General features: G+C 40.8%; 1 protein-coding gene across 5 annotated transcripts in view; it reads left to right on the forward strand.

Moving 5' to 3' along the window:
- nhsl2 (NHS-like 2) overlaps positions 1–16,790 on the forward strand; it is a 135,957-nt gene that overhangs the window by 105,759 nt on the left and 13,408 nt on the right. For all 5 annotated transcript variants that reach the window (XM_032499380.1, XM_032499382.1, XM_032499381.1 and 2 more), the window contains exons 3-4: positions 4,845–4,987; positions 9,147–9,393. In XM_032499380.1, coding sequence (XP_032355271.1) covers positions 4,845–4,987; positions 9,147–9,393 — 390 coding nt within the window. The remainder of the gene's footprint in view (positions 1–4,844; positions 4,988–9,146; positions 9,394–16,790) is intronic.

The following is a 16,790-nucleotide window of genomic DNA, read 5'->3' on the forward strand; positions in this document are numbered from 1 at the left end:
GTCAGCAACAGATCCACAGCGTTTGTTTGGACATTTTAACTTTAACTGGAGAACCAAGTGTAATTTAACCTGCTACCAGGGAGATTCTGCAGGCGGCTGAGTAAGTAACTTGGCAGTGGTGAAAGAATCCAGATCCTTAACGTGAGTAAAAGTTGCAATACCAGAGTGTAAAAGTACTTCATTCAACATGTTACTTGAGTAAAAGTATTGAGAGTGTTATCACTTCTCATAGTGTTAAAACTAAAAGTACTCAACAAGTAGCATAGCTAGTAATGATGCACATGTAGTCAATTCAGTTTCAACTATGAACCCTTGGTTTTTCAATGTATAACACACAATGCATCACATTTTTTAAAAATAAGCTGATCATATGTTTTGTATGTACAGGCTTAGTCTGCACAGTAATGAGTATAGCTTTCAATCAAGATAGTAAGTAAAAAGTACAAAATCTGTGTCTGAAAAGTAATGAAGTAAAAATGAAATCACAACTTTTCAGTCCAAAACCAACCCTGTGAACATCTCCTACCCTGTTAGCGCTGCTGGCAGCTTGGGCCTCATTGGCGTCATGTTGTGTATATTCCCTTCTTCCTCCTCTTCCACCCTCTTCTTTTTCTACACCTACTTTCTCATCTGAACCTTTTCTTCTGATTCTTCTGTTGCTTTTCTCCCAATATTTCTTCTTCGACTGCCTCGTCTTTACCGTCTTGTAGTCCCACACCTCTTCTTCTCCACCCACATCTTCTTCTTCTACTGCCTTTTCTGCATCCTTTGCTGCTCCATCCTACAGTGTCCTCTTATTGCTGTCTGTTAATATCTCACTTTCTCTGACCTACTCAACTCCACAGTTTGTCCCTTTTTTACTTTCTACCTCTTATTTCATGGACCTTGTCTTTCTTCCTCTGCTTCTTGAAAAGTTTCCTCTGCTTTCTTCCCTTTTTCCTCCTCTCCCTCACCCCGCAGTGTGCCATCTGCTTCTCCTTCACTTCCTCCACCTCCTCCTCATACTCTTCTTCTTCTTCACCCCCTGGACACTCGCGCTGACGCTTCACTTCATTGGGCCTCTGCAGCCTGGATGAGACCAGTTTTGGCTTCTGCTCACCGTTTACCAACCGGCTGATTCTGCTGTTTTGCATGCAGCAGTCAGGCAGTTTTTAATCAATTATTTTTAACACTGCAAAATAGACAGTTCTCTATCATGAGCGCCGGGTGTGTAATATGCTTCTTTGACTACAAATAGCCAGGGAGGTGTTTTCTTAAAGCAGGCTCTTACAAAGAACACCTAATAGCTTCCTGAGGAATTGGCAAATGCAGTGAACAAACAAGTTCTCAGTTCATCATGCCATCATTAATGTTTATGTCCAAACATAAGTGTTTTGTTTCAAAGGGAGAGATTTGATGCAAAAATTGCCTTGGACAAGGAAAACGTTACTTGTGAATTAAATCCAACGATGATAAACTAGTTTTGCGGTAATATCAGAGAGGTGTTACGTAACTGCACATTAATTTAGTTAAGGCTGTAATCCTTAACCTTTTGGGTTCCACTTTAAGTTAAGGGTACATAAGCTGTCAATAATGGCTTTATTGGTTAATACATCATTTACTAATGCTTAGAGATCACTAATAAAGCCACAAAGAACATCATTTTGTTTGCGAGCTTGTGACAAAAGTTTTTTTTTTTTTATCACCTTAGCAGATTGAGCCAGGCTAGTTGGTTCCCCCAGTCTTGATGTTAAATGAAGTTAAGCTAACCAGCGTCTGCCTGTAGCCGTATATATTAAGCTTACAGACATAACACTGATCTTCTCATCCTAGTCTCGGCACAAGAGTGAATAAGAGCATTTCCCAAAAGTCATGTTAAGAGTTGATCAGATTAAACTGCTCGGAGTTTGCGTAGGAAATCCAGGCTGAAAGCAGACCTGATGCTGGTCAGATCCTGTGCCTTGTTGTGCCTTAAACCTAAATGTAAGAGCTCCAAACCATCAGAGCTTCTTCAGCGTCGGGACAAACCAAGCAGCCGGATTTTTGTCTTATCCTCTCTCTTCCTTTCTTTTTCTGTCCCTCATTTTCTCTTACATGCTGTTTGTGTTTTTTCCCACATAAACAGAAGAGACTAAAACGTAACTGTCAACATGTGTGGCGGAAAATTTGACTCAGTGTCCCCCGAGGGACAGAAAAAAACGAGCGTTCATCGTTTTGGGAAAACCTTTTTGCTCTAGTTTGTTATTGTCATGCTTTACCTTCAATTGAAGGATTATATACACTGTGAAATGTCTACTGTACCATCGCTGAGTTTATTAAACCCTTTCAAACTCAATTGAATAACCTTTGAAATGCACAGTGGCTGGGCTGAAAAAAAAGTCAACTGACATCATCGTAATCCATGCTGAAGATTGGGAAAGTTTTTTTTAATGCAGAGTCCGTCTTGTGTTTCATCTGAAGTTTAGAGGCAAAATACACTTCCTTTAGATGTTTTCAGGCTGCTGGCACTTTTTGGCTCAGCAGAGGAAAGATGTCAACAGCGATGATTACAAATGCCATTTAAAAAAAAAAAAAAAAAAAGTGCACATGTGTGGGTGGGTGGACTGCCTGCCCTCGTATGAAAACACATCATTATCTTTTTGTATTTTGCGGTGGTGCTGCTGTATATTAATTTCTATTCATGACTCCAAAACACTCCCACGTTGCCTGCACTCGCTTAAATCTGACACCTGCCAAAGTTTCTGTAAACTACCAACATTGTTTACCAGGCAGGCGTGGAGGCAGTGCGGCAGAATTTAAAGCCCATTACAGCTCAAACAGTTTAGAAGCAGATGCATGCACCCTGTAAATTGAAGTGCTTTACCATATGGATACTGCCAGAAGATAATTCCGCAGGTCTCATTTAGTCTACCAAATTGACCAATAAGACTGACGAAAATGACAATCTGTGTCACTTTGTCCTCCATTTTTTTAACAGAAATACATTTACATGATTTAAAGCAGCATCGATTGATGTTTTTCGGCTTCTTTGGGTGACAGCGGGACAAGCTTTAACGTTGACAAACTGTTACTGTATGAAGTTGTTCTGACAAACTGTCGCCTATGTACTCATCTAGCAGATGCAGAGCAACATTAACATTTATTCTGAGTCATGTTTCTAGAACGTTTTTTTGCCTCCTGAGAGAAACGTGTCTCTTTATAGCTGCTAAATGCTCCACTTTGTTCACCACCAAGTCCAGTTCTGTTCAAAAGTGACATTTTTTAATCAGACTTTTATGAGAAATGAATTAACTCGATTCTCAATGCCAATGTATATTTCCGTAGCTCTCTCTTGTTAAGTGTATTCATGTTACTAATCTAATCTCTTTACTCTGGTATTTGAGCTGCACATATAGATTATTTTCAAGATTGAATCTTTCACAGATTAATTCTGTAATTCTCTAATTTAGTCTCTAAAATGTTAACGTGTCCACCATTGTTTCCCTAAGCCCAATGGGACAACTTTTAGTTTCTTGATTTGTGCAAACGACAATCCAAACCCCCAAAAGTACAGTGTTTATTATCATAGATAACTAAAGCAATGGGCAAAGGTTCACATTTAGAAATGTCATTTTTGGGGATTTTATGCTTAGAAATGACTTTTTTTATATATTAAATATTGTCGCCCATTACTTTTATCTAAGTGACAAATTGTTTAAGATCTACTTGGTTTGTCAGAGTGGAGAAAAATAAATGAATTGTTTTTTACTGATACGTTTTTCAGTTTTGCGCCACAATGAAATTTGATTATTTTTATTAATTTATTGATTGAAGCTTGACTGCTAAATTTAACACTTCAGATTTTTGTTTTCTGGTGCTGCTACAAGACTACATTTCCCAATATCAATACACAAACGTTACTTTTACTCACTCTTTGGTGGGTGGGGAGATGCGCCTCCCCCCCCCCCCACACACACACCTTTATCGCTAGGCAACTAAAATGCCACCAGCTAGGAATCCGTATTGTCTCAGAGAGCAAGTTCAACGCAAAACTCTGTACCTCACTGACGCTGCTGTTCCACTGAAGCTGTCTGTGTGTGTGTGTGTGTGTGTGTGTGTGTGTGTGTGTGTTTGTGTGTTTTTGTGTGTGTGTGTGTGTGTGTGTGTGTGTGTGTGTGTGTGTGTGTGTGTGAGATAGACGGCTTTAAGGATGAGTGGGGAGTGGGTCGGGAGTGTGTTTGGGGGTAAAGGATTGGCTGAGGGGTTGTGAGGGGGAGTGTGTGTGGTGTGTGTGTGTGTGTGTGTGTGTGTGTGTGTGGTGTGTGTGTGTGTGTGTGTGCATGGGGAGAAAGAAGGGGAGAGGTGGGGGTTAGGAATCTGTTTACAATGGCCTGAGGGAGAGTCTCCTAAGCTGCCAGAGAGAGAGAGAGAGAGAAACAGTCAGATATCAAGAGGAAGTGTGAGAGGAAAAGTCTAAGACGAGGCGATAAAAAGACGGACGAGACGGACAGCAGCACAATCACAAAAAAAGAAAAAGAATTGGCGAAAGAGAAGGAACGAATGAAAGATGAGAAAGCCCTGCACCCATGCGAGGATTAAAAACCAACTTAAGGAGTCCTTTAAGGTTTCCCAGCAGTTGCAGTGGGAGACGCAGGAGGGAAACTGCAGGGTGATGCAAAGCAGCAGTCTAGATCTCTGCTCCCGGCCATGCAAATAGGAGACCTAGTGTGTGAGTTTGTGTGTGTGTGTGTGTGTGTGTGTGTGTCTCAGTGTATTTTTACTGTATTCTTGTGTGCATGTGTTGTTTCTATGCTGCAGAAAGTTGACCCTAACATATAGGCTTTTTTTTTCCTTCTTTTTGTTTGTGCCTGTGTGTGTGTGTGCAGACTTTGAGGAGCAGTTGTACGACACCAAGCTGACCGGTCAGACTTTCCGACATCCATCCTCGCAGAGCTCCGACGACGCATCCACCTCCCTCAGCCGATCTCCCGTCTCCCTCAACAACAAGAGACCTGACTTCATCTTCCTGGTATACACACAAACAACACAAGCAAAAAAATATATGAATATTATGAAAAAAAATCCCTTTTTCTGGGATTTTGTGTCTCTGGTGCTTCCACACATACAAACTTGAAAAAGAACTATCCATGCTGTTTTGAGTGAGATACAAGTTTCTGAATGTCCTCTGCCTTGAGTCTCCGGGTGAGCTGTTCAGAATCTGGAGGGCTTTCTACGTCACTAGCCGAGACGAGGTGGCTAACCGTAGCTTGCTAGCGCTAGCATGCTAGCTCGTTCTAAATGACAAAACACTGCTACAACACACACTAGTTCTCAATAGTCTCAAAAAGAACTACTTCCTGTCCCTGTTCTGCAGGTATTCCACAAGTGGCCCTCGTTTAGAAGAAGTCTCCCAGCTAATCCTGCCTTGTGCTGACCAAAGTTGGAGAAAGAGTTATCTAGCTGATGTGATCTTACCTAGCTATTGCTCATGTGCAACTCCCAACAAAGATAGTATAGAAGTGAGATGTCTCACTCTGTAGGTAAAACAGAGACCTAAACACACAGGGTGAAAACAGGATCTGCAGCAATGTGCCCTACAACAAAAATATGGTGATTTTTTTGAAAATGAAACCACGTAAACTTATTCTGGTACAACCTCAAATTACAATCATAAGCCTGAAAATGAGCAGAATATAGGGGCTTTAAGTAAATAATCTAAATACTTCTTCCACCACTGATGGTGTCTGGCGACATGTTTGGCTGCACTGTAAACAGATACACATGTTGTTGCTGACGAAGTAGCCTTGCCAGGTGTTTATTCTGCCCCCGGTGTGCAGTACATACAGTGTAGTACTGGAGTTTCAGCCTTTAATCACTAACACAATGAAGTATCATTCTTCTTCTCCCCAGTGGATAATTACTATTCCAGTGTCACGTATACTGTTTCAGCTAAAATTCATGTTGTGACAAAATGTCTCGTTGCTTTTTTGTTATCATCTCTTTTATATAAAAGACTAAAGCAGAATTATCCAACAACTATTGTACAGTTTCCCAACCCCCTCTGTTAGATTTGTCAGAATTAGTCATCATCCTTTTCACACTCTCAGCAGGATTCCATAAACAAATGCCAAATCATTTAGTGTCTTCTAGTGGAAACATCACTAATACTTGATCAGAAATTGAAGTAGCAAATTACATCAGTGCTTTCTGTCAGTCAACTCATGCTCATTGAAACACAGGGGAGAGGTTACTGACTAATTTCCAGATGTAAGATTTTTTTTTTTTCAAAGGATAGTGGTTGACAGTTGAATTTGGGTTTTATAAGGTACTAAGTACCGACTCAGAAGCTAAGCAATGTACTGCTGTTGACTGGGGCAGCAGCTAAACCTATTTTGGCCACCTATAAAAATCCATATCGGTTTAGCGTACGCTATATTTAGAATATTTTCACAGTTTTATCTTGCCGTCAGACAGCCCTTCACGACTGCTACATTCATCAATGCTCCATTCAAAGCAACCAGACTCCATTAGATTAGTTAGTTGGTGTTATTGTGGGACTTTGGTGAATACAAACTAACCCTTTAAAACACCAAAGACACAACAATAACACGAAGAAACTAATGGGTCGAGGCAGAGGTAGACCAGCAACTCGCTTGTTCTGTGAGGTAAAATTATGTTTTTTTGTCAAAGGAGTCTGGTGGCTATGAAGCATAACAGCTTCAGTTCCCCTTCAGAAAGGCTGATCTGACAGCAAGGTAAAGCGGTGAAAATATTCTAAGTATATCATACACTTAAACTGATTTAAACTATTTTAGGTGACTAAAATCCGTTTAGCAGTACATTGCTTAGCTTCTGTGTCGGTACTCAGTACCTCATACAGCCGCACTTCAAAAGATCCCAACTATTTAACACTATTTGGAGACATTTTTAAAAGTGATATACATATCTTGAGTGCTTTTTGTACCCAATAATCAACAGTGGTGGTTAACCTGCAACATGGGCTTTAAAAAACATATCTTACATTTGGAAATCAGTCGGTAATATCCCCTATGTTTCAATGAGCTGACTGACAAATAGCACTGGTGTCATTTGCTATTTCAATTTCTGATCACATATTAGTGACATTCCCATCTAGAAGACACAAAACGATTTGGCATATATTTATGGAAACCTGCCGAGTGTGTCTCCAAACTGTTGGTGTGCCGACGGCCGTCTACAGTAGCTCATACACTTTCATGGATAATGACCTCATACAATCCCAATTTAACTGTCTCTTTAAGGACTTTAGCAATAATGATCTAATTGATTTGATGTTATATCATAAAGTATCTACAAAGGATAAACACTGAACACATGGATGAAACAGACGCTCTGCAGTGAGTTCTTCACTATTTCTACTCTTTCCTTCTATGCTTTTGCTGTTAATAGTCCTCAGGCTATTTCCCCTAACTGTGTAGTTATAGCAGCTTGATGGACTCCCACAGTGATTTTACTGCAAGATGGCTGCACATTTCTTGCATATTGACTCTCTGCACCTCTAGCAAGTCAATGCCTGTTAAGTTAATGCCTTTCTCTCTTATTGGGCTAATTTCAATTAGACTTCGGAAGATTAGCTCGGATTTTAATTCCTAAGGTACATACAGGTGGTTTCTCACATGTTTTTCATCAGCGAGGAGAGACTGTGGTGTTTCCTGCATTGCAGCAGCAGCCCAGAAGCAGTTTGGCTTGCCTTGCTTAAGGGCTCTTTGGCAGCGATGGTTGATACCTAAGATTCAGTATCAGGTAGATGACAGTCCCCTGCCAGCTGGGAGTACACCTTCCCATTGACACAAGGGACTGAACCAGAAATGTCTCCGCAACTCAAACTCTGTCCCTGCCGGCTAATCCGATATACACAGCTTTTTCCCTTCACTTCCTCTTCTTCTAGTTCTTTGCTATGTTTTCTGCTCGCCTGCATTAACTCTAGAAATATAAATCACCATTATTCTCTCCTTTTAACTACAACACAGGTGAAAATGAGACATGTCTTTAATTATTAGTTTTTTCAACTTTTTTTGTCCCTTCTCTCCTCACTTCTTATCTACTTTGCTGATCCTTCCTCCCACTGGCATGGCAGCAGCTTAAAGAGGACAACACAGTTTATTTTGGTGGGAGTAGATGGTAGAGTAGATGACCTCCGTCAGGCTGCCTCGCCTCCTATGTTGTATTGACTTTTGCTTTTACTGAATTTAGAGTTTATTTAGGTTTTTTGGGCGGGTTTGAACACCAATTTAAAGAGAAAAAAATATGTAATGTCTAATTTTTGAAAAAACTGAAGTATAATAGTTTGAAAGAAGTTTGAAATGTTGTTTTGTACAAGAAAAATGAATCTGAGGTATCACTGTGAGAAAACTGACTAGAAATAATTGTGATTTTGTGTTTTTTAAGGAATTAGGATTTTCCAAAAAGGATTTTCTTGTAAGCCACGACCAGACTGAGCCCTGAGTCTCATTAATCTAACTGTCATTGTTATTATATACAAAAAGAAACTAAAAGGGCACTCTGAGAGCGCAAAACTCCGCCAATGCCTAATGCTCTATCTCATGTTGAAAAATTATAAAAAAAGGGAAAAATAGTTTGTGTACCTGCTTCAAAATTGAATGGGTTCTTCCATGGCCCAGTTTTTCCTAATCCTTCCTCATAGGCGGAGGTAACAATGTGATTTTATGAATTTGAAACATTAAAGCTCACTCGCCAAAGTTCTTTTTCAAAGCTACACCCATTAATGTTTTAACATAAAAAAAATGAAAAATTTACTGCACGGCTCACTCGAATGTGCTGCGCCACACGCACAGAGAATTATCACTGCACTCTAAGTAACTCTACAAAGTGTTTTAGCATATTTCAAAGTTAGCAACAAAGTTAGCGACTATCTGGTGAACGTAGCATGCTAAATAGCCAGCTATTTCCCTCAGAAGATGGTGGAGACCAAAACAGAGCAAAACACTGCACTTGCCTTGTAACAAGGACCTCATTTCCACTTTTCTGCATCACACATCGGCTGTTAAAATTGTGTTTATATCAATGTTGTATTTACAGTTTGTTGCTCTGACCCGAGGGGCCAAAAAGAATCATTGCATGCAGGTTTAAGCCTATCTGTAAAACAACTACCACCACCGTGTGTCACACTCCCTCTCTTCTTCCACTAGCCGGCGTCCAAACAGCTCTACGACGATGAAACAGCCTCCTCTGTGTTTGGACTGAGGTCCGTGACCGACGCGTCTCCCTCCCCGTCCCCGTCGCCCTGCGGCTCAGATCGCCCCCCCCTGGGCTGGAGCAGTAACAACAGCAGCAGCAGCACCGCCACTTCTGGCACCACCGGACCGCCTGTCGCAGACAAACCACGCTGGCAGCTCGGGAGACGCACGCTGGGTCACTTGCCGCTCGACATCACAGGTACTAAACAAATAAAACAAAAGTAAGGGTTCACATATGGAGTAATTGGGTACTTCATTAAGGATGCTTTTCACTGGCTAATCTTTACACCAACAATCTCTTACATTCCATTCTCTGCCCAAATGAATTGCTCCTATTAAAATACACATGAACTTGAAAAGAAGAACATAACCTGGTGTTCTTTGTGATGAAGGGCGCATATAGAAGATGCTGATGTTATTGTACCTCATTGAGGTTATGGAGGTATTTTTTATGTTTTAGGTGACGATATGCAACAGATCAGCATGCATCTTAAAAACCGAGCCTCAAGGATGGTTTCATTGAAACAAAGTCATTGAGTTAGTGCTGCATGAAACCTTCTGGGCAAAACAAGGATAGATAGCATAAGATATTCTTCTTGGCTTTGAAGTCTTTGGTCTGGCACAGCTACAGCCTCTCAAGGAATTCATGAATGTTTCAGCGCCTCGACCAGACTGATCCTGAGCCATGAAAGTAGTAAATGGAAACACAGGCGACTGGCTGGCCTTTGCCTTGTGTCTGTGTTGTTGTTTTTTTGCCAGAAGCTGCCATGAATGTTGCCACATTTTTATGACACCCTGTTTTGATATCAGTTGTTTTTACCTACTGTATTTTAACCAGATGAATGATTTTAGTCATCGGACATCTGGATCTGAAACAATCAGAGAAACAAGCTCAGTAAACTGCCCAGCTGGCAGCCCCTCCTGGATGCTCGTTCTCCGCTGGATACATTAGAAAAGATTTTTAAAAGTGAAACGGCTTTATTATAGTCAATTTGTTTTGGAAATAATTTGGCTCACAGTAAAAACCTCACAAAAGAAAATTGAACGAAGACTAAACGGAATAGGCTGACTGCAGCGACAGCAATGGTCTAGAAAAGAACTCCCATCATTCCACGATACTACACGACATCACCAAAATGCGTCTTCTGACATTGTTTTGAATGAGAGACTCCTTGCCGCACAATTGTGCGCTTGACTTGGGCATTTTGTGACATTTTATAAGCAAAACTATTATTGAATAATCACAAAAACTAAAATTTGAATAACGGATAACGAGAAAATAATATGCAAGTTGCGGTTATATTTAAAAGCTCTGATTAATTAAAGTGGGATATCAGGGGGGAAGACCAGTTCATGGTGTTTCACAGCCAGATGCCTCCAAGCATTATTTGGTTTTATTAGAATGAATGGCCTCAATATCAAAGTTTTCTGACAATAATGTCAAATTAAATAGATTAACTCCCCAGATAGGATCGTTTGTGAAAATGAATCAGTGTTTGGTAGCTGTGGCTCTGGAGGTCTGACTTTAGAAGACAAAGCAACTTCTGCAGGGAATGACTTAAAACGTGTGGATAAACTGAATCTTGTTTTTATGTCATCGCCATTGTTGATTTATTGTTGTGAAAGAAAAAATAATGCCTCGGAGCATACATCTGATTCACACGATCTGTGTTGTTCTCAAGGGAGTTGGTTCTTCCTGTGACAGTGAGAGTCATGGGAAATTAGACTAAAGGAAAATGATAAACAAATGTACATTCATATTTCCTTTCTAGGTCAGTGTAATTTGGCCTGACCTCACTGCCTCATATTGGTTAAAGTATTAGATATGAAACATGGAAGACTCGATTTTTAAATAACCTCCTAAATTTAAAAAATTGTCCCCATGTTAGCTGGCATCTGCCTTTTTATTAGCATGTCTCATCAGAGGATCAGAGGAGTATATTGTCAAAAAAACTTAAATTTTCTAAAATGAGAGTGAATTATAAAACTGTCTATATATTAAGGGGAATACATGTAAAAAGAAAATTGAATGTTTAACATTAGCTTAAACTCGACATTTTTAAGCCTTGCTAGTCGGGTTCACCACGTTAATCCAGACTGAAATATCTCTACAATTACTAAATGTATTGCCATGAAAATTGTTATAGACTGTCATGTCACCCACAGGATGAAGGGTGTAGGCTACTCACTCTGGTGATCCCTTAAATCTTTACATGTAGTGTCATTATCGGCTTAAAAACAGGAAATACCTACAAACAGAGCTGTACTTTGTGTTAGTGCTCATTGCCTGATATGCAATGGTAAACATGTTGTCTGTGGCATCACAGTAAACACTGATTATTGCCTGAATTGACTAGCTAATGGTTATGTTTAGGCAAGTAAGGCTTAGCAAGATTTAGGCAGGTGTGAATTTAAAAACAAGCCAGTGTTCAGGTATGGGTCATGGTTATGTCTTGGTGTAACAGTCATATTAACTTAAACACAAAACTTGACTAACTAAGGACATTAGTTGCATAGGTTGGCAGTTAAACCCAGTACATGTGGATAAATGTATTCACCAGGCTGTGCATTTCTAGTTGCTTGTAATTTAAGAATTAAAGGCTATTCTTCTCCTGCTTCAGTTATACTGCAGTACACTGTACCTTATCAACTATATCCCTAAATGAAATCTGATAAATGCATTGGCTGTCCCCAGGTGCTAGTATGCAATATTACTGCAGAAACAGAACAATCATACCAATCCCTTTCTCTATTCTCATTTCCCCTTTTTCACTATATGACAAGAAAATGAAAATTTTCTTCAGTTAGGAGGGAATTTTTGAACGATGGTGTGAAGAAACATTTTCAAATGTAGTGGGTGTTTTTTAATTGTACTAATGAAATCCACTTTAGCTATGAAAAGGGATGTTATCAGAACAGCGAGAAACTCTGTATTTCAGTAGGAAAGTTTCCACATTTTGTTGCCTCGTTGCTTGAACAATTTTACATAGTCATGCCAGAAGTCATAACTCACAGGTTACACTGGATGATTTAGACATGCAGTACTTTAACACACACTCTCGTGCACACACACACACACACACACACACACACACACACACAAACACAGATTTCCACTTGACACACGTTTGAGCTTTAAGGGAGAAAAGGCTGCAGAAACATGATTTGACATCAAGAACATTTTCTTCTTATGATCACATTCACTATCACCCTCACCCATCTCAGGCAGTCAGCTTTGCTTTGGCTTAGTCTGTGTGTGTGTGTGTGTGTGTGTGTGTGTGTGTGTGTGTGTGTGTGTGTGCTGTCAGAGTTGTTAGTATGCTGTGGTCATCCTCGGCAGCATCGTTCTGACACTCCTGCTTCCACTTGTTTGGACCAAGCCTCCTCCTTGTTTACTTTGCGTGCATGTGTGAATGTGCGTGCATGTGTGTGTGTGTGTGCGTGCGTGTGTGTCTGCTTGTGTGAATATGCATGTGAAGGTGGTCCTCCTGGTTTTTGGCATAGCAACTGCTTCGTCACTGGGTGCCTCCCCCCCCCTCTCGCTCATATGCATCTCGATAGTTAAATATCCCTTTCCTCCTCCTCTCTCTCCCCCTCAGCCCCTCTCTCACCCTCCTTACCCATTGTGTAGTCGAGTAGAAGGTGAGGTACAATGATGCATGCCTGTGGCGTTGTTGTTGGTGGGTATTCACTTCCTTCTGAGATTTACTGAGAGAGGAAGAAGGAAGATGGGAGAGAGAGAGAGAGAGAATATTGGATGGAAAGGTCAAGAGATAATAGAGTTAGAGAGAGGGACAGGAGTACTTTGAGGACAAAACCTTTGTTTGGTATTTTTCTTATTACAACCAATCGCTTAGAATGGTTAAATGAATTTGATTGTAAACTCCGACTTCTCCAACCTGTCTGTGGCTCTTAGCCTCAAGCCCGTTGGCTCCTACACTGAAGACGTAAATCTTGAAAAATGGGTCACTTCCTGCATTTGCTGGGCACTGTAGTTTTTAGCTTTTTATCTTAGCTAGTTTTTAGTCATTTTTGGATGCTGGGCAGTTAATCGAGATAAAACAATAATCTTGCTGCTTTCCGTTTTGCAGTGATGCTTTCTTTTTGTCTTGTGTTATAAATCCTGTAAATCTCCTTCCAGTCCAGCGGTGTTTAGTAGTTTCCAGTAGGTTGTGGAACTGCACTAATGTTACGACATATTTGATCATTTTTTTATACAAATTTGTTTCTATTTTATTTTTAAATCTATGTTTTAAGTTAAAAATAAAAAATCAATGAGGGCACCTGGGTAGCTCCAGGCAGAGCGCGCCCATATATAGAGGTTTACTCCTCGATGCAGAGGCCGCACGTTTGACTCCAACCTGTCGTCCTTTGCTGCATGTCATTCTTCCTCTCTCTCCACTTTCATGTCTTCAGCTGTCCTGTAGAAATAAAGGCCGAAAATGCCCGCAAAATTATTTAAAAAGATATCGTAATCTCAATATTAACCAAAATAATCAAGCAGTCCTAGCTGATGTTGCTCAAACAAGAGTCTCTTTCTCTCTCTCTGTCTCTCTGGATCTCTCTCTCTCTGTGTCTCTCTCTCTCTCTCTCTGTTTCTGTCTCTCTCTCTCTCTATGTCTCTCTCTCTGTGTCTCTGTTTCTGTCTCTCTCTCTCTCTATGTCTCTCTCTCTGTGTCTCTGTTTCTGTCTCTCTCTCTCTCTATGTCTCTCTCTCTGTGTGTCTCTTCTCTCGTCTGTCTGTTTCTGTCTCTCTCTCTCTCTGGTCTTTCTGTCTCTCTCTCTCTCTCGTTCTTCTCTCTCTCTCTCTACTCTCTCTCTCTTGGTCTTTCTCTCTCTCTCTCGTTCTCCTCTTCGTCTTCTCTCTTCTCTCTCTGTTCTCTTCTGTCTGTCTCTTCTCTATCTCTTTTTTCGCGTCTCTCTCTCTCTGTCTGTTTCTTCTTCTCTCCTGTGTCCTCTTTGTCTCTTCTCTTCTTCTGTCTCCTCTTCTGTCTCTCTTTCTCTCTCTCTGTTTCTGTCTGTTCTCTCTCTCTCTCTCTCTCTCTTGTCTCTCTCCCCTCTGTCTTTTTGTCTCTCTCTCTCTCTGTCTCTCTCTCTCTCTGCTTCTTCTTCTGTTTCTCTCTCTCTCTCTCTGTTCTCTCCGTCTCTCTCCCTCTTCTTCTCCTCTCTCTGTCTCTCTCTCTCTCTGTCTGTTTCTGTCTCTCTCTCCTCTGTGTCTCTCTCTCTCTCTCTGTCTGTTTCTGTCTCTCGTTCTCTCTGTTCTCTCTCTCTCTCTGTCTGTTTCTGTTCTGCTCTCTCTCTCTCTGTCTTCTCTGTCTCTCTCTTCCTCTCTCTTCTTTTCTCTCTCTCCTCTCGTCTCTTCGTCTCTCCTCTCTCTCTCCTCCTCTGTTTCTGTTCGTCTCTCTCCTCTCTCTGTCTCGTTCTCTCTCTCTCAATTCAAATTCAAATTCGAAGAGCCTTTATTAGCATGACATATTGACATACTGTATTGCTAAAGCACATACTTGATCAGGGAAACATACACATTTACATACATTTTCACAAAAGGATGAAGACAATAAAATATTATGTTAACATTCATGAAAATGTCAACAGATTTTAACAGCAAGAACAAAACTGTTGGATATCAGCAACAACATCAAAACAAGAATATTATTCACATTAATAATAATATAATAATCTCGCTCACTCTCTTTCTCTGGAAACCAGCAGACAGGTAGTTTTGCAGCCAGCGTGCTGTTGCCATGGTAACTCGCAACTCTTCCTCTCTCCTCCCTAAATAAAAGAAGAAAAAAGAAACAGTAGTGGCAGAGAGAAAAGTCAAGCCAGAAAAAGAAGACGGCAGCAGTGGTAGAGAGGTGACGAGGAAGGGGAGGAAAATGCAGTTTGAGGAAAGACAGAATGAGAGACGAGTAAGATGGAGGGATACGGGATGAAAGAATAACGAATGAATGAAGGATAATCAGAGCACATTTTGTCAGAGCGCCCTCCTCCCACTTCCCTTCCTCTTCCTCCTGCACTCTGTCTCTCCGTCCCTGCGCTCCTCGCTCTGGGGGCTGGAGCAGTGGAGACGCTGAAGATGTGAACGCAGAGCGGGCCGAGAGACAGACTGACAGGGGTAAGACATTTATCAACGTATGTTTGTTTTTCTCAATGTCAATTTGTAATGTCCATAATAAGAGGCAATTATGAATGCAGTTCTGAGAGTAGAGGGCAGAGAGGCAGTGAGGGAGGCAGACAGCTTTTGAATGTGGAGTTTAGCAGAAACACAGACAGGCATTCATGGACCGTCTCATCGTCTCCGTCTACCCGGGACGCCTCCGTCCACCAGGACCCTGACAGGGAGCCCAACCTTTCCGAACTGCTGTGAATCCCATTGGATCCACATTGGGCCCTTTGTGGACGAGATTCCATCGGTGGGCTGCAATTTGAATGCAGCTCTATAATTTGATCCAGCTCTTACAAGAAGCAAAACCTTTTTAGTTAGAGTTGATGAGACTGTCGTCTAACCCTCGTATGGTATTTGGGTCAAATTGACCCATTTCAAATTTTTACAAGAAGGACAATAGTACAAATAATTTTTTTCTTCTCGAAAATCAATGGCTTTATCTTATTTTCTCTGATAAACATGTATCCCTGACTCAATTAGGAAATTGATTCTGGATATGACCACTTATGTTTTTTCCAAGATAAGAATAATCACATAGTGGATTTTTAACAGGAATTATAACCTTATGACGAAAAACCAATCCCACTTCCATTTTTAATTGTGTTCTAGTAGAGACTGATTGCATTCCCCAAACATATACAGTATGTTATCTCAATTGTTTGAAATTGAGATAAAGAAAATATTTGTTTATAGGTTATGAAGTAAAATTTGATGTCAGATTTGTTTTTAAAACCCCAAATAAGTCACGGGTCAATATGACCCGTTGGATACGAGAGGGTCCTGAAAGTGAAGACAATACAAGGGTGAAGTTGACAACTCCAACGTAGCTCTGAAATAGATGTTGAAACACATTCTTTATGTTTGTATCATTCTATGAAGAGGATGGCAACATGTCTTCTGCTCCTTGCTTTGTGGGGGGTTTTCATTTACCTTATGACCATAAATTGGGAAAATGTATCCCCTCTCACTCGGCTGGCTTTGCTGTGGCCTACCTGAGTGGACAAGGCCTCGATTGACAGACTGTCACTTTGGTCTGATATGCTTTTTAGTCTTATTGATGTGCTGTAAGTACCCAGAATTTGGTATTGCTTTGGCTTACCACCATATTTTTGACTTTGAGTTTGACACTTTTGTTTGTTGAAACAGGTTTCACTTCTCCTGGAGCTTTTGACTGTATTACGTAGCCCTCATCAGCATTTGCAGTATGCTCCATTGTCATGATGTTTTAAGCACCTCTAGGACTTGTTAGGACGGTTGGATTAACATTTCAGGTTCATTTTTGACCTCGGAAAGAGCAGTCAGAGGAAACGATCTATTGAAGTTCCTCCTACTCTCTTTGTCTGGAGCTTCTGACCGTATCACACGGTCTTCATCTGCATCGTCAGCCTGCAGATGCGATATCATTTAGGAGGAGAAAGGCCGTTTTT

Source organism: Etheostoma spectabile, chromosome 19 (assembly GCF_008692095.1).
Source record: "Etheostoma spectabile isolate EspeVRDwgs_2016 chromosome 19, UIUC_Espe_1.0, whole genome shotgun sequence".
In the NCBI taxonomy this organism is placed as follows: Eukaryota; Metazoa; Chordata; class Actinopteri; order Perciformes; family Percidae; genus Etheostoma; species Etheostoma spectabile.